This window comes from Propithecus coquereli, unplaced genomic scaffold (genome assembly GCF_000956105.1).
Source record: "Propithecus coquereli isolate 6110/MARCELLA unplaced genomic scaffold, Pcoq_1.0 Scaffold422, whole genome shotgun sequence".
Lineage (NCBI taxonomy): Eukaryota > Metazoa > Chordata > Mammalia > Primates > Indriidae > Propithecus > Propithecus coquereli.
Genome location: NW_012149975.1, coordinates 73001 through 91034, shown reverse-complemented (window position 1 = coordinate 91034; position 18034 = coordinate 73001). Strand labels below are relative to the sequence as shown.

The following is an 18034-nucleotide window of genomic DNA, read 5'->3' as shown; positions in this document are numbered from 1 at the left end:
ACTAGCACATTAATGTAACTAAGTTTGTATGCTAAAGACAACAAATATAGCTGTTACTTGGGACAATTCAATTGACTGTCACTACCTTATAATTGTTTGTTCTGAACATATATTTTTTGCATTAAGGAACTGACATTTTACAAATTGTCTCTCTAGTCTCTATTGGATGAACCCAATCCCAATAGTCCAGCAAACAGCCAGGCTGCTCAGCTGTACCAGGAGAACAAGCGGGAATATGAAAAGCGTGTTTCTGCAATAGTAGAACAGAGCTGGCGCGATTGTTGACCCCGGGTGCAGCAAAAGAGGCTGCCTATCAGAAAAATATATATTGATGTGTTTGTCACCTTCCTATTCTTCAGTGTCATTACATTGACTTTATTAAAAGCAAAATAGCTGTTGTGCTGTTTCCATCTTCCCTTGCCAAGCTTTTCCTGCCCCTTCTTCCTTCTTGACCATCAGAAAACACCGTCTATGAAATCAAATGTACTGTACCTGGGTTACTTGCAAAAATTACTAATGCTTAATTCCTTTTCTGTTGTATCTCATCTACAGTCTTTGGGCAGTTTTGTTACTGTGCTTTACACTAGCACACTTTATTGTGCTTATGCATAGCTCGATGACCAGGATGTTATTTTTAACAAAATGATTGCTGAAGTGTTTTCATCCTGGCTGGTCCTTCACTTGTGTTGGATTTAGGAGTGAATGTGTTTAGAACATGGCCTGTAGAAAACAGAGAAATGAATCCATGTAAACATCAATTTTGAAAGAGGAATGGAGGCTAAAAATCTTATGATGCTAAGATTTAAGCAATATGAATTACAAGATGGTATTTACTGGTAGGAAGGAGAATGTTGAAGGAGTCAGCCAAAGGAGTATAGCAATTGTAGTAACTGACACATTCTCTCCTTGGGAGACACTGACTGGACACACCCATGCTGTATCAATACTCGTGTTCTGGGTTTTTGCTTTTTTTAAAGAGGTGTGGGAGCAGAGAAATGGAAACAATCATCAGTTTTTGAGCTAGGGAAGTTGGAGATCCTTTAATCTTTTTAAAGGAGCAGTGCTGCCCGGGATGAACAAATTTAACAATCCTCAATCTTTTTTTTTTTTTTTTTTTTTTAGTTTTCATTAATTTAAGGAAGGGAGCATATCTGTGATAAAACTATTTTCCACTCAAATCTTGAGTTACTGCTGCATGCTTTAGTTTCTTCTTCTCTTTCAGCATTATGAGAACCTTAAAGCCAATGTCTGCAATCTCTCTTTGGATATTTATACTTTTAAATATGCCATACCTTTAAGTAGCAGTGTGGGACAAGGCTTGTAAATGTCTAATGTTCTATTGTCACCTTTTATACATTTATCACTCTTCTAACTCTAACTTTGCACAAGTAACCCATGTAAAAAATGTACATTTTTCAAAACTTGTAAATAAAAATAACCTTAAAATTTCATAGTCAAAGTATATTTTAGTTCAGTATAAACTTTAAAGTTTTTTGGGGATCTGGTATCTACTCATTTTCCCCTTGAACATTATGGTAAAAGCAAAAATACTCATCCTGGGAGTAGAAAAGAGAAGACAGTAGATACTGTTGGAGAGAACCTTTTTTCTTTTCAGTCCTAAGTGGTAATGCTTTTTTAACATTTCAACAATATTAAAGAAAGCTACTTCAGTATACATTATGGTAAGTCAAGGGAATGAAATTGTGACAAGAGGGGAGGAAAACAAACCTGGATATTTACCAGCAACCTCAGAGACCAAGCTCTAACTTGATCTTGACATTCCACGTCTTTAAAAGCCCTGGCTTAAAAACAAACAGCACCAAACTATTATAAAATCATGTTTTGAATCCTATGTAAAGTTTGGGAGTATAGGTATCCTCAATCATCTTGTTTAAACAAAACTTTGCTTTCTTCTGAGGAGCAACCCATCTTTAGAGACAAGGACAATAACTTTGTAAAAACTATCACCTCTTAGTACTTGTTTGGGTGAGGTGGAGTGTTTGCTTAATGAAATTATGTCCTTATGATGCTTGTACCCCACTCATCCTTCAAGATATGGTACTTAGGCCTCAATTTGGCGGAGTTGCATCTACACTCATTACCACATTAATTGGATTGTTTCACCTAGCAGCAATGTCCTTAAATGTGCTTAATATTTTCCCTCAAGTCCATTTCTGCCTCAAAGTAGAACCATATTAAGTTGGTTTTTACTTGTTGGATTAGTCTTAATTTTTTCATCCTGCTGTGGCTGGGCATCTTAAATATTGCCACTATTAATTATACCCCCCAAAATTTAAGGTGAGACTAGGAATGGACAGATTTAATAACTTTTTCTTTTGTACACATCCTGAGAAACATTATTCCCAATCTCTTTCATGGGCTAGTCCTTTTAAAACCTTACAACACAGCCAATGAGCCGAACTCCCAAAACGTCATATCCATAGTCAAAGGCACCACAAACTATTCATTTGAATGCTTAATGCTAATTGCTGTTTTTCCCCTTTACAATTTTTAACAAACATCACAAGCTGCATGTAATAATTATAAAAAAGTTAACTAAAACAGATTTGCAAGGTCCCTTTCCAAATGGCAGTCACATCTGAACTTGAGTTTTCAATTCTGCACCTGCTGATGTGGGGAAGGGGGTAAGATGAAGAATCAAAGTTGTAATTAGAGTCCTTTATTTAGGACCCATCTCCAGCTTCAGGGGTTACTCATAGCAAAGAGAATGCATTGTATAATACTAAAAAAAGAAACCCAACAGAATGCATGATATTTCCATTTATTTTGTAATCAAAGGGGAGGAAAAAAAATCCAAGAAGTAGATCTGTGAGACTCAATGCTATATATAAAATTGAAAGCAGAGTTAGTTCCTCAGTATAACATATTTAATCCAAATAAAACTTGAAATTGCTCACGTACCTGGGCAGGTTTTATAGCAAGGTTACTGGGTTTAAAATGATTGCTATTTCAAAGAAAGGGAAAATACAGGAACCGACTCAAGGGGACAAAGTGGAACAACAAGGTTGTCATCAGGTCATTCTTGCCAACCCCATTTCTCATGATTATTTCATCATCAAGCAGAGTTAAGTGATTTCACTCTAATTCTGCATCAGTACCAAAGCTAATCTAAGAGATTAGGGATCTGGCCCCTTAAATCCAGCAACTAAATTTGTATATACTTGGCCCAATATTTTGGGAGCTTTCCTTACTGTAACTGCCTTAATATTCTGCTGGACTCACCTAAATAACCCAGATTTATATGTCACATTTCCCTACTTTTTCCCTCCAAAAAAATCACTGGGTGGGGGGAAGGAAGAAATGTAGACAGAAATGAGTCAAGTTTTCACATCCCTTAATCCCCAAAGCCACTCTTACTCACAGAATTGAAGACAGGTTTTTCTAACTCACTAAATGAACCATAGCTTCTCAAGGTTGGCATGAACCTTGCAGGTAATAAGAAATTGTAGTCCCATAAAATCTATAAAGATTTTAGCTTAGTTCCCTTTGCCATTGTTAAAATATTAAGTGCCAAAATAAATGCACACTTCATTTCTCTTCCTACCAACATTAGGAAAGGCTATTCCATGCTATATAAAGATGGTTAATGGAAAGCAAATATCACACTGTGTTAGTCACTGTAGGTGACTACAAGTTACAGAGATCCAGGTGTAGAGGTTAATCCTTTTATATTTTGTAAATATTCATTTAACTATGGTGGACAGCTTCTTAATTGTAAAATAGAAAAAAATAGGGGAAAGGAAATTACTATTATGGGCCAATTACATGTCAAGCATGGCACTAAATGTTTTAAGACATTATAACCTAATTGTCTTGAACATCATCTTATTGGAGGTGTTTAACCATCAATATTAATATTCATCTGTGCTGTTATAGGTTATACTTGATTTATCTGACATACAAAAACAAAATCACATAAAAATGAACAGCCAAAGATTTGGCTAAAGCCAGCATGTTGGTCCATAGGAAAAAAAAAACCATGATGGGTGAGTGATTCCTATCTGTTCTTCTCTGTATAAAATCATCGTTTATCCACATGTGCTCTGGTATTGAAATATTCTATGCAAACACCACTTCCCTTTTCCAAAGACCCAAAGTGTCGCTACTAGGCTGCTGCCCAGAAATAAGCACACCACCATTTTGATCAACTTTGGCTCCTTTTTATTCTGGAAGCATACACTAATTCTTTTTTGTACATTTTTTTACATTCCAGAAATAAGCGAAAATAGCAGTTTTTAAATATGTTACAAAGTTGGCTTTTCAGGCTTAATAAGCTTTTTGAGAGAGGGACCAGCCAACTGACCTTTTCATCAAAGCACCAAATGTATCTTCAGTCTTTTACCAAGCTCTACCACAGCTGTGGTTGCTTAGGATGTGCTGTACACCCAAACCATGTGAAAGCTATAATGGAGAGTTGCTGTGAGTCTCTCTGCAAGGCACCAAGAACAAACAGTTCAAGCTTCCTTTCTTCAGATTGAATCAAAGTTTTTGAAACTTTTCAACTGCTCTCTCAAGAAGTGCTCTCTCAGCATGAAGACTAGAATTTGTTAAAACCCATATATCACAAGATACAGTAAGTCACTTCCAATATTCTGGAAATCACATGGTAGAAGTTATAAATAAATGAACACTAAAATTAAGAAAGTTTTACATCATTTAGTTGATAAGAACATTTACATGTACAGCACATTTTACTGTTAAACATTCTATAACTGGCTTCACACAAAGATGAAAATAGATAATACAAAATGATCTGACATTTTCAGTTAAGTCTGGAATTAAGACTGGAGTTTTACTGTAGTCAATATCAACTTTACATATTGTTGCAGATTGCTGTGCTATGCCCTTTAAAATGAGAATTTCTTCCTCGGGGTGAAATCCCATTTGGCTATGTGTTGTTGCTTGTACAAAGTACTAAATTCTGAAGGACACAGCAATATCAAAGACACAAACAGTAACTGCACAATATCATCTGCTGGATTAAGCTAATACAAGTGGACAGAATTCTTCAGCTTCCAATATCTAATAAAGCGCTATATGAAATGAACAAGGTGAGACATTTTAAGAATGAATATACTCTGCAACCAGAACATGTAGCATTTAACTTATAAATCTGCCTCATTAGGCATTTACAAAATAAATTAGCAAGATCTCAATTTGCTTGAGGCATGACAAGCTCATAATGCCCCACCTGGCCTTCCTGTTTGAGCTGATCTAGTAGGTCTTCCTTCCGTCTTTTTCTACCTACTACCAGGTACCTATCATGGCCCACCCCATGAGACTTACTCTTAAGACCATACTTCTGGGCAATCTGATGTATTTGCTTCCGTTCATCATTAGTCAGCTCTCTAGAGAAAGTCAAATCTGTGTGGCTCTCAGAGCGGGCGTAGTTTCTGATGATCTGTTCAATATCTCTCTTGGCAATTTTATTTACCCTCTCCACATCCAGACCAAGCCCTTCACGCTTATGCTGCTCTTTGACTGAGATGGGCTCCCGTATGCCCTCGCCAGATTTCCCTAACCCACCACCAGTCCAACCCATCTTTCTCAGCAGCTGATTTCCTATGTTATCTTCTTTGATTTGTTGTTTGTAAGCCTCCTCTGCCGAGCGGCCCTGAATTTCATTTCTTGAAATCACATCTTCAATAGTCCCTTTCTTCAAGTTGTTAATGACAGTTGGCTGGGTCTTTTTGAGGGTTTTCACAGCTTCCCCAGCAGCTTCGTATTTGACAGTTTTCTTCACCCCAACTGCTTCTGCAATAACTTCACTCTCTAGAATCACCTTGCATTTCCAGCGGAGGCCTGTCATCCTTTCATAGACATATTCAACTGTCATTCGGTTAAACTGAGCTGTGTCGTTCAGTGTGCACACAGGATTTGAAGAATTCTCGTAAACTACAAGATCCTTTATATCTTTCTTCTTTCCAGATCCTCTGGGTGAAGAGCCTGTATGGCACTGTGAACTTTTGACAGATGGGTAAGTGGGTTGTGTTTTCTGAAGAATTTTCAAAGCCTCATCGGCAGCTGCATGTTTACTTGTTTTCTTGGTTCCATAACCTTCAGCTAAGCAGTGATCTTGCAAAAACACTCGACAACGCCATGTGCGATTTGGCATCATCTCGTATTTGTATTCTACTGACATTTTGTTGAATGAGGCAGAATTGTTAAGGATACCAATTGCATCGTTTGCATTTTCTGTAATGACAAAATTGGTCCAGTGTTTGGCAGAAGCATTAAAAATTGGCTGCCCAGAAGCATCTTTACCCAGCACAACGAGGTCTTCTGGTGGTTTCAGAGCTGGAGGAAATTCATATGGAGGCATGCCAACCTGACACACCACAAGGTCCTCTCCAAACGTATGCTTGAATTTTCTCCGGATAACTCTAACTTCAATACGTTTCTGCAAGAGTTTTACAGCTAGCTCAGTAGCTCGATCCCTGGACCCATTCTTGCTGCCAGCATAACCTGTAGTTAAGTAGATATTCTGGCATCTAACTTCACAAGCGTAACCATCTATTAGAAGTTTTTTATTTTTGGGAATGTCAGCAGGAGGGATTTCTTTTAAAGGAGCGTATATATACTCAGGATTTGTCTTACATGCCTGAATACACCGAGTTAACATATATGTATAATTAATTTTATCAGATCCAGAAGTCATCTCTGGATTAGAAAGGTTCTTCCAGATAGTCGCTGTTAATTTTTCAATAAAATACTGCTTCTCAGCTATCACTGACTCAGGAAATGTCTGTGATGGTGAAGGCTCGGGAGGTGACTGAGAGTTTGCCTGCTGTGATGTGCTGCTTGGGGCAGGGTTCCCACTGTCAAAATACATGTTGGTGGTAACAGGCTGGTCTTTTGTGAAAATAAATCCTGATGAATCACAATACTGAGAATTTCCATCTTGTGTATTGAAAGAGTCTTGAGTATAATCTTGGTAGATGTCTCTTGGCATGCTGGCAAAATGTGTTTGTTCATTTACCTCTTTTGTTTGAGGGCCATAAGGATCTTCCTGTCTTTCATCTTTTGAACTACTAGCTACAAAATGTACAGGCTCAAAACGAGGTCTCGCATGGAATTTGGAACCGGCTTGCTTTTTAGGAGGATTTTGACCTATAGAATGAGTGAAATTTACAATTCATTAAAATGGGAATATTTCAAAAGAACCAAGCAGGAACACAGTACCAACCATATTATCTGCAAGCTGCATTGTTGGTACAAGATACTTCCCATTACGAAAATTTCAGGTCATTTGGGTGAAGGGACTCAAATATCAATGTAAGATTCCAGCATAAGGAGGGATGCTCCCTGTCCTTCCATGTGTAAAGGAAGACTCCTGATAGAAAATATAACATTGAATCAAGTATGCAGGTCACCACCACACATGACTGGTAGATGCTTTTACATCAAGTGAGCTAAAGCACAGGTGAAGTGTACCCTACACCTAGACTGGAAGGTGAAGTGGACTGGAAGGTTGTTCCAGTACAATCTCATACCACCTGCGCTGAAAAGCTCGCTTGAGGATTGCAAATGGAACAAATGGCTCTAATGCAACAGAGATGATGACCAGAGGCAGTTACAAAGCCTTCTCTTGTATCAGAGCTGATAGACGTTGTGATGGTGCTTTACATAGTTGTGACTAAAAATCAAAAAAAAAAAGAATTATCAAAAGACTCCAAAGGTTTTCAACTTCAAAACCTTGGTTCTGACCCACTCTGTACAAAAGAATGTTTGCTATATTTTATTTCTAGAATAGCTGTAAACTAATGATTTATGGGGGATACCAAATTTAAAGCTATGGAAGAACTCTGTCGAGGCTATACCAGACACTACAGCTTCCCCCCTATAACACTGCTCAGTAGAAAGCTGGTCCATCCTGGACCCATCCAAGAGGATTTGGTTACTCAGATGCTCAAATGATCACAGTATAAGATTCTACTTAGAGGGAGGTTCCATGGCACAGACTTCAAAAATTGCATAACATCACTTCAGTATTCTTAGTTTTCAGTTCTGTTTTGCATCCTCAAAAAAATTGTACATAACTAAAAACTAAACTCTTTTACCTGTGTGTAAGAACCAATGTTACCAATGCTATTAAAAATCATATACTACATTCATATCATTAAAAAAAAGCCATGTGGTTTCTTCAAATCCCACCTTCCAGAAACAAATATACTCACCATCGCATGTTGAGAGGTGGCGTTTTTGACCTTTGGAAGGTTTGGACAGCATCAGATCATATGAAGGCATCTCCCCAATATCAATACCTTCAGCCATTTGGAGAATTTTTTCCATCACGTGTGGGCTGTACCTATTTAAATTAATATAATCTACAGTTAAAACAGGAAAGGATGTAGTTTTTTTAAAAAAGCTTCTAAATGAGCCAGTCTTATAATTGCTCCCACAGAACTTTATCAACAGGGTATCCTGGCTATAAAACCAAAGAATCAGCCCTAAAATACTTACCTGTCAAATGAGTAATTATGTTACTAATTAGGAATCAAGACTTTTCACCAGAAGACATACAAATATAAAAATCAAGAAATATTAGCAAATATCTTATCTTTAATTTGAATTGAAAACATCAGGATAAATCGATGATTTATTTTTCCTTTTCATAGATACAAATTGTATGTAAATAATTATATTTATAAAAGTACTAAGAGTATTAAGAGCTGCTGGGTTGTTAACATCCTGATTGTGATCTCTATCATTTCTCATGAAAAGGAATCAGTCCTTAGAGAAATGGCTGATTCCAAGTCTGGAGCAGGAAATGTCTAAGATGAACCTGGGAGATTTTCTTGTGCCTAGAAACAAGGAAATTTTTCAAGACCACAAGGGTTTGTGTTAAATAGACTCTGTAGTCAATATGAATAGATTACTACTGGCAAAGTGAGCCAACTTGAGTATCAATAAGAACAATAACTGCAATGGATTAAAACACATAAAATATGTTGAAAATCCATTGGTTCATAATGATACTTACAAACTCATTGGTTACCTCTGAAGGATGGAGGGAATCAAGTCATTATTCTGCAAATGGGTAAATACGAAAGGAAGAAGGCAAGCATTTAGCCTGTATTTTCCTGCAAATTGTATTTCAGAGCAATCAAAGAGTTGATGAGGAAAATCTCTTTTACAGAAGCATTCCAGCTAATAAATGAAGGAATTATAAACTACAACCATTTTGCAATCCATAGTAAAATTAAAAATGATCAATGGCTGCTAAACCTATCAGGTGAAAAGTTGATGGGGGAGAACCCAGAACTAGACCCACACAAATATTCTCAATTGATTGTTGACAAAGATACCAAAGTGATTCAATGGAGGAAGGATAGCCTTTTCCACAAATGGTGTGGGAACAAATGGGCACCCACAGGCAACAAAACAAAACAAAAACCCCACAACCTAAGCCTTACAAAAACCAACTCAAAATGCATCATGGACCTAAATGTAAAACTATAAAACTTTTATAAAAAAAAAATAGGAGAAAATCTGAAAGGATCTAGGGCTACCAAAACAGTTCTTAGACTTGACACCAAAAGCATGATCCATAAAAAGACATGGTGACAAAATGGATCTCATCAAAATCAAAAATTTTTGCTCTTGAAAGACCCTGTAAAGAGGATGAAAAGACAAGCTACAGACTAGGAGAAAATATTTGTAAAGCACATATCCCTACTGGCAAAATGAGCCAACTTGAGTATCCTTTGCAACAAAGGACTAGTATCTAGTATGAAGACCTCAGAACTCAACAATTTAAAAAAATCAAATTAAAAAATGAACAAAGGACATGAAAAGAACATTTCATTAAAGAGGACAGACAGATTACAAATAAGCACATGAAAAGATGTTCAACATCATTAGCCACCATGGAAATGCAATTTAAACCCACAATGAGATATGACTATACACCTATCAGAATGGTGAAAATTAAAAATAGTGACGACACCAAATGCTGGCAAAAAAAGAAGAGAAACTGGATCACTCAGATATTGCCGGTAGGAATGGAAAATGGTATAGTCACTGTGGAAAAACAATTTAGCAGTTTCTTTTGAAATTAAACATCGATTACCAGTTGATCCAGCAATTATGCTCCTGAACATTTATTCTAGATAAATGAAAACTTATATTCACACAAAAACTTGTACATGAATGTTCATAGCAGCTTTATTTGTAACAGCCCCAAACTACAATCAGCCCAGATGTTCTTCAACAGGTTAAGCTCTGGTACATACACACCAAGGAACTCTACTCAGCAACAAAAAGGAATATTGATTCATACAACATAGTGTATGAGTGAGAGGGAGCTGGATACGGTTATAAAAGGACAACATGAGAGGTCCTAGTGGTTTTGAAACTGTCCAATAGCTCTGCTGTGGTGGACATACAAAGCTACATATGTGATAAACTAGACAGAACACACACACATACACACACATTGGTAAAATGGGGTAGGAGGGAATCTGAGTAAGATCAGTGGATTGTAACAATGTCATTGTCCTAGTTGTGATATTATATAATAATTTTGCAAAATGTCACCATTGGGGAAAACTGGGCATCTCTTCATATTATTTCTTACAACTGCCTGTGAATCTACAATTATATCAATAAAATTTCAATTTAAAAATGTTAATGGGGGAATTTATCATCTTAATATCACTAAAAGTGGGATAACCAAACTTGTACCCCCTGATGTGATACAACAGGACATACACAGCATTAACTATGAAGTATTATTGCCCTCCAAATAATTGAACCCGAACCTAATCATGTCCCTAACTCCCAGACACATGTTAAACACCACCACAAGAATATAATCAGCCAAATCCAGAATGAGGGAACACTATGTGACAATCCAGTTTCTTCGACTAATAAATATTGCAGTATGGAAATAAAAGGAGAGGGGGGATGGTAATAGGTTAAAGGAGACACACAGATCAACCAAATACATTGTATGGACCTTGATTGGATCACGTATCAAACCAACTGCAAAAAGACACAAATGGAGGAAACTGAACATGGAGTAGGCATTGGATTTTAAGAAATTATTATTAATTTTGTTGAGTATAAAATAATGGTATTGTGAGTATTTTTAAAAATCTTTATCTGACACAGATACATACTAAACTATTTACAGGTGAAATGATGGCAAGATTTTCTTTAATATACTCCAGACTATTCCCCACAAAAAAAAAAAAAAAAACGGGGGTAGAATAGATGAAATAAGAAGGGTAGCAAGACAGGCTGTTGACAACTGCTGAATGATGGGTACATGGGAGTTCATTAAACTCTACTTCTGTGTATCTGAAATTTTACATAATAAAAATTTTAAATATACAATTTAAAAAGTGACTCCTTATGAAATAGATTGGCTGCTTGACAGAATAGCATTTTTCTGCAGAGAAATAAAAACATAGGCTCAAATGATGTTTTTGTTATCATGGGTACCTGCTCACCACCCTTCCTACCTACAGAGCCTTTCCCCACCTAAGACCAAAAAAGAGACTCCTGGTAGCATTTGGAAAGAAAGTTCTGAAAATGAGTAACTATCACATTTCTTACAACTGAATGAATAGTTTCTGAACTTGAAGGAAGGTAACAGATTTCATTTTCAGCGCAATAGTTCCAGACCTATCAGACATCCTTGCAAAGCAGAAGTAAAGATATGGTGGCCCTCCCTGACACGTTACTGGAAGCTAGCTCAGGTGTAACCTGCACTTCTTACTGATAACTGCTGCTGCTACCAAAACTGGTACTACCACCGAGCCACTCACCTTGAATTCCAGTCAAAATTCTCCAGGCCTTCAATTAGAGCCTGATTTCCAAGTATGGTGTACAATTGCAAATGGCATGTATGATGCATTTGGAGCTCACTCCATTCACATTCACTCTATTCTCAGGTTTCTTCTAGCATTAGTAATTATTATACCTACTGACTGTTCCATTCCCATTACATCTGCCACAAAATTCAACATCACTCATAGGTCATAAAAATAAATCTTTGTGTAGGCTGCCACCTCAGTCAGATTCTCTGTCCTTTATCAGGAAGCCATAATACTGAAGAAGCCCAACTGGCTTGAACAATAATGAAAAAGACCATATAGTACCTAACACTTCATTATTCGAACAATGCAAATATTAATCTAAAGTTTTTAATAAGAAGGTCACTAGGATTTCATCCCTATTTCTAAAATTATCCAGAGTAGCTATTCAAGGATAAAGAAAACAGTTCCACAAATTTGAAATAAGCCAACGAAGTAACGTTTTCATTATACAGTTTTCCATAGTGTATTTTTTATAATGTACTTAAAAGTAACACCTTCAACATCAGAAATTTTAGAAAATCCAAGAAAAGCACCTACAATCCAACCACTGATAACTTTATTAATCTGTTGAGGTTTATTTTTTTAATCCTTTTCTATGTTTTCCCATATGCCTCCCCCCTCCCAAAAAAATTCACTAGCAGATGATCTATGTTGATTTGCAATTTGGTGGGGGTTTTGGTTCTTACTATACCATAAGCTTTTTCTCAACATCATTACCACATGGGTTCTCATGGCTATACATCTTCTATGGATTAAGATGTAAGATATCATAAGGCAAGTCTGATATAGTAATTTTAAGATGCGTGCAAATTATTATTATATGTTTAAGTCTGTTATGTTACCCATTTGGTTGTAAATGCTTAAAAAAGAAAACCAAAGCACCCCAATAGGTCTTATGGTTTTCAAAGGTAGCCCATAATGTACCAAGCTTCTGGAAACAAGGATGTTATTCACCATGTCAAGCATATAAAAAGATGATTTCTAAGAGACAAAAACATCTGTCTTCATGAATCTTACATTCTTAGACACGAGAGGTGCATATACGTGCATACCTACAAGAAGAACATAAACCATTATAATATACAATGACACCTGAAATTTAATAAATATTCAGTAAAACTTATGAAAATTTAAAAAAATATATTAAAGTCTTCGACTATGCTCAAATAAAAAAGCTGGGATTTGAAAATTAAGCAAAGATTGGGGTTTCCAAGTATAAAATTCCTTATTCAAAACAATTCATAAGACTCCTAATGTCTTAAGTGAATAACATACAACCAGATGAGTGATAAATATTTCAAAAGCTCCCACTCCCATTTCATTAGCTGGTGACTTATGCACTCTCCCTACTATGTGCAGTTAGTTTCCCAACATGAGTCCAGCTGGCATCTACCCTCCAAACACCAGTCTCCTATTAGGAAGAGAGAAATAATCAAGGGAGCAAAGCTGGTTTCACTTTAAGATATATTTTCTCTATTAATTAATGTGTCATCAGAGATGAATAGGCCAGGATTCTGCTTCTAATCTTACTGATTGAGAATGGTTGGAAAATTGAATGTTCCAGTTAATCATTCTGCTTTATTAAATACAGATATATATATATACATAATTTTTTAAAAAATCTACAACTGTCAAGTGAAAATTGCAGGTCTTTAGGCATTCACACGAGCAATTATTTAAGTTCTATAGATGGTAGTTGATTAGAAAAGTGACCTTATTTTTCATTAGCCACAAGACTTATCTTAGAAATTGCTTGCAGAAGATGTTCTCAATAAGTTGTTTACATTTGCAAAACAGATAAATGAAAAAATGAAGAGAAATAATTCCAGCTATTTGGGCTTCCTGGTTGCCTGGACAATGAAGGGGGAAAATGAATAAAAAGCAGACTGGAAAACATTGCTTTATTTTATCCTATAAACCAGCAGTTCTCGGAGAGCTGATCCCTGGATCAGCAACATCAGCATCACCTGGGAACTTGTAAATGTAAATTCTGGGGCCCTACCTCAGACCTACTGAATTAGAAACCCTGAAAGTGTGACCCAGCAATCTTCATTTTAACAAGCCTAACAGGAGATTCTGATGCGTACTTAAGTTTAAGAAGCACGGAGTCAAGAAGACATTCAAACTTATTCTAGGGAAACCACCACGATCACCAAAAGAAATGAAGCATGTCCTGCTTCCCTGCATATATGAGCTCCTCCTGGCTTGGTCTCATGATCTAGGAATTTTCAAAAATATCTTTGACCTTGGAGTTTATTTCAGCCCCAAGTAAAGTAAAATGGAACGCAGAAAGTCCTGCCGGAGGCAAAAACGTGCAGAGTTTCCTTTTTGCTACTGTTCACAACCCAAGCAAGAAATTAGCAATTTCAATTTAAGTTTAGAAAGAGCCATTTCACCATGTATTCTGCAGTTCAATAGAGAGAAGTGTATTCTGTCACAGAAAACAAGAGCTCTGGCAACATCAACATGTACTGGAATACAGGTTTTACCCACCTGAAGACAAGAGCTAACATAAAGCCTGCCTAAAGCAGAAGACTGCACTTGGTCCCTAGCTCCCAAGATACTTTATAGGCCCTTCCTTTTCTCCTTTAAGTTATCAGATATAATGCAAACATTAATGTTCAGTTAAGCTGTTTGATAATGTTATGGCAATTCTCGCATTGAATGAACTGACTTAGCTATGATGTAACATGACTATAGTATACATAATATACACAGATGCATATGTGTGCACACACACAAAACACCCTGGGATGCTTGAGTTTTTAACACCAACTACCGTTGGCCTGGTTTGTGTTTGTAATGCTCTGTTTATGTACAAGGCTGCTGTTCTTAGAATGAAATCCTGAGATATAACGATGTGGCTTATGTCAGTTACTTGCTTTCACTTCTGGGGTCTATCCTTCCCAAATATGGTAGCTGTGTCTCAGTGGAGAGAGCATCAGACTGGACATCAGAAGACCTGGGTCCTAGCCCCAACTGTGGGACCTTGGACAAGTAAGTTAACTTCTTGGCCTGCACTGATTTAGCTGTAAAAATGAGACACTACCTAATCCCCAAGGTTGTTGTAGTAAGTGAGATCATAAATATTTAAAATATGGTGTACATTATAAAGCTGTATACATCCATTCACTCCGCACATATTTACTGAGCAGCTATTATGCAGCAGACAATCTTTTAGGTACTGAGGATGAAGATTTGAACCAGAAAGCAAAAGCCCATTCCCCAAGGGAGCATACATTCTAGTGGGAAGGTAAGATTTATTATTAACACAAAGAATGGTTATTCTCCTCCCCCATTTAAGATTTTATTTATTTTTTTAGGATTCAGATTCCCCAAGGCCTTCTGTGATATTAAGGAGAGTTATTATAGGATAAAGGTACCTTTTCAACTCAAGAGCAACATTGTTAGGCAAAGGTCAATTAGATTTATCTGACTTGATTAATAACTAAGGCTCCCCCAGTTGTAATCAGTTCCTCCCATGAAATAATCATTCTCTCTGGAAGTAGAAATTACACTAACCTAGAGAAGATAGAAAATAATAAACTTCTGTGATGAGAGCAAAGCAAAGTATATCACACTGGATGTGATGTTCAACAATTTAGGGTAGGAGTGAACAATCCTATTTTTCTGCATCTGTAACAGTCATTCCTGGAACTGAATTGGCAGAATTTGATCTGATCATTTTCCAGAATTTCTCATCCTTCCTAATAAAATATTGACTGTCAGGCAGGAAGAGTATGTGTGTATGTGTGTGTGTGTGTGTGTGTGTGTGTGTGTGTGTGTGTGTGGCCCCCTGCTCTACCAAAAGAATGATTAGTCTAGTATAGGGCCGATTTGGGGGTTCTGAAAAACAGAGGTCTAAGTAGCCTGTTCAAAAAAAAAAAATGCGTTGGCACCATACTGCAGTCTCCATTGAATGCAAAGAGCTTTCAAAGAGGCCTGTTCAGAACGTCACCAGGTTCTAGGAAAGGGGGAAAAAACAAACACAAACACCCCCCTCCAAAAAAAATCTTACCCAGAGACCAAATGTTAACCCCTCTTATCCCATGTAAGACAAAAAGAGGGCAATCCATTTTTATAGTAGATATATCCATTTCTTTGTTTGAGTCCAGACACATTATGCGCAAATCTACAAGCAAGACTGACGCTGCGGCTCGGAGAGCTGACACTGATACGTACCGCCTTCCCCAGAAGACAGTAAGATCCAGCTAGTGGACTGTAAGTAGAGGGGGGTGTTTTATTTGATGGGGATGGAAGAAGAGAGTGGTTAGGAGGAGACCAGGACTGGAACCTCCGGGCACCCGCCCCCTGCAGCCCCAACTGTCGAATATTCTCTGCGGATACCGCATCATTGGAAGGCCCTACGCAGGTCTGAGATTCTGCTATTTATCATTTCCCATGCCCTCCAATACCACCATCAACCACGAGGACCACCTCTCAATAATCCTCCTCCAAGAGCTGCTTTATCTCCATCCCTGGTCCTAGAGGGGCTGCTCCCGCGATCTCGGCACCCTCCTAGCTGTTATGTCATCCCCGGTCACCACGGGTGGCCACGCCACCCCCAGGCCAATAGTGAACCTCTCTGGTGCCCTCCAGCAACTCCAAATCTCCAGCCTCCAAGCCATCCTTCGTATCCCGCCCCCGTCCCTATCCCGACCACCATCACTTATCCCTCCACTGCCATCCCTAACCTGACTCCCATCACCGATCTCACCGTCTCTAACCCGACCCCCACACTTTGCTTACCTGCAGCCCAGGAAGACGTGGTTGGTCCAGGCGGCGGAGAGTGCGAGGAGCTGGTCCAGGGCAGCTCCGGGGTAGCTGTGCAGGTGCCGACAAATGAAGCTGCGTCGCAGAGCCCACTGCCAGTCACTCTCGTGGCTATAGCGCCACTGCTCCAGCACTGGCTCGGGCGGGGGCGGCGGGAGGGGCGGCAGCGGCGGCGGCGGCGGCGGCAGGGGGGGCAGCGGCGGCTGCGACAGGAAGTCGCCCCCCAACAGCAGACGTCCTCCCACCATCTTCTCCGCCCCCAAGCAGGGACCCCAGGGACCAAGCAGACTACTGACCGCCAGCGAGGAAGCGAGTGAGCCAGCGGGAACGGGGGTCGGTGGGAGGGGCCGGTGAGGAGGGGCGCGCCGAGGCGCTAAGACCAACTCTCAGGGGACTGGAGTGTGTGCGTGGGGATGACCGTTAAAAGGAAAAGGAGCGCACGAGCTCACGTCCCAACGCCGGGGCGCACACGCGCTGCACTCCAGCTGACGGAGGAGCAGGAGGACTCCCGCTGCACTCACACGCGCGCCCGGCAGGCCGAGCCACGTCCCGCGCTCCGCACCTCAACGGATCCGCAGACCCACGCAGTGCGCGTAGAAAGGGGAAAAAAGACACCAGCACGCTGTGCTCCCCCTCCTCTAGGCTCTAGCCTACCTACCCTCGTGCCGCCCTGAGGTTGTGAGGCCAGTGCGCTTGCGCCGCCGCTGTTCCCTAACTTCAAAATCCCGTCGCAGAATCTCGCGCGACGGACTTTTTCCCCTCCGCCTATGACGGCTACGAGCCTTTGACGCACTACAGTTACAAGGGCGGGGACTCCGGAAAGGGGCTTTAGGAAGGTTCTCCTAGGTTCGAGAGCACGGTTCTGTGAAATCTCTGGAAGGTGCCCTGAAATGATTGTTGGTATTCATGCCTCTCCTAACGCTTTTCCCTGGATCTCTGAGCGGTGCGACAGTGAGACCGTGTCCTTTGGAAGGGATTTAGGTTTGGAATAGATTTTACACTTTTTAAAAAAAAGTCTCTCTGAGGTGCTTCTTCTTCAGAGGGTAGCTTGAAAAGTTCTGTGCGTCGCGCATCATTGGCTGTGTAGTTTACTGCAAAAACGTAGTAACAATGAAACACTTGCAAAGTACATCATGTACAGCGCCACTTCTCAAGTCCACCACTTTAAAGTACGTACTGCGAGCCAATTGCTAACAAATACAGACTATGTTGCATAGTTCTGATCACAACAGCTAATAATTCTGTACTTCACGTGTCAATTTAAAAACGTGCAAAATAGGCCGGGCGCGGTGGCTCACGCCTGTAATCCTAGCTCTCTGGGAGGCCGAGGCGGGCGGATTGTTTGAGCTCAGGAGATCGAAACCAGCCTGAGCAAGAGCGAGACCCCGTCTCTACTAAAAATAGAAAGAAATTAA

At 39.2% G+C, this 18034-nt stretch overlaps 2 protein-coding genes across 2 annotated transcripts in view; one reads left to right on the top strand and one right to left on the bottom strand.

Annotated features, from left to right (window-relative positions):
• UBE2A (ubiquitin-conjugating enzyme E2A) overlaps window positions 1-398 on the top strand; it is a 7935-nt gene extending 7537 nt beyond the window's left edge. Inside the window, exon 6 of the mRNA XM_012653541.1 lies at window positions 157-398. Coding sequence (XP_012508995.1) covers window positions 157-285 — 129 coding nt within the window. The 3' untranslated portion in view covers window positions 286-398. The remainder of the gene's footprint in view (window positions 1-156) is intronic.
• Window positions 399-4165: 3767 nt separating this feature from the next.
• NKRF (NFKB repressing factor) lies at window positions 4166-16742 on the bottom strand. The gene is made up of 3 exons (XM_012653540.1): window positions 16596-16742; window positions 8199-8329; window positions 4166-7131 (listed from the first exon to the last, which is right to left on the bottom strand). Exons 2-3 carry the CDS (start codon window positions 8311-8313, stop codon window positions 5174-5176), a joined length of 2073 nt encoding a protein of 690 aa, XP_012508994.1. The 5' UTR covers window positions 8314-8329; window positions 16596-16742; the 3' UTR covers window positions 4166-5173.
• Between the last annotated feature and the right edge of the window lie 1292 nt (window positions 16743-18034).

Excerpts from the sequence above, each read along its gene's own strand:
- NKRF (XM_012653540.1), bottom strand. The coding sequence starts at position 8,313 with ATGGAAAAAATTCTCCAAATGGCTGAAGGTATTGATATTGGGGAGATG. Across the intron at positions 7,132-8,198 it reads CCACCTCTCAACATGCGATG|GTCAAAATCCTCCTAAAAAG; the intron begins GTGAGTATATTT and ends CTCATTCTATAG.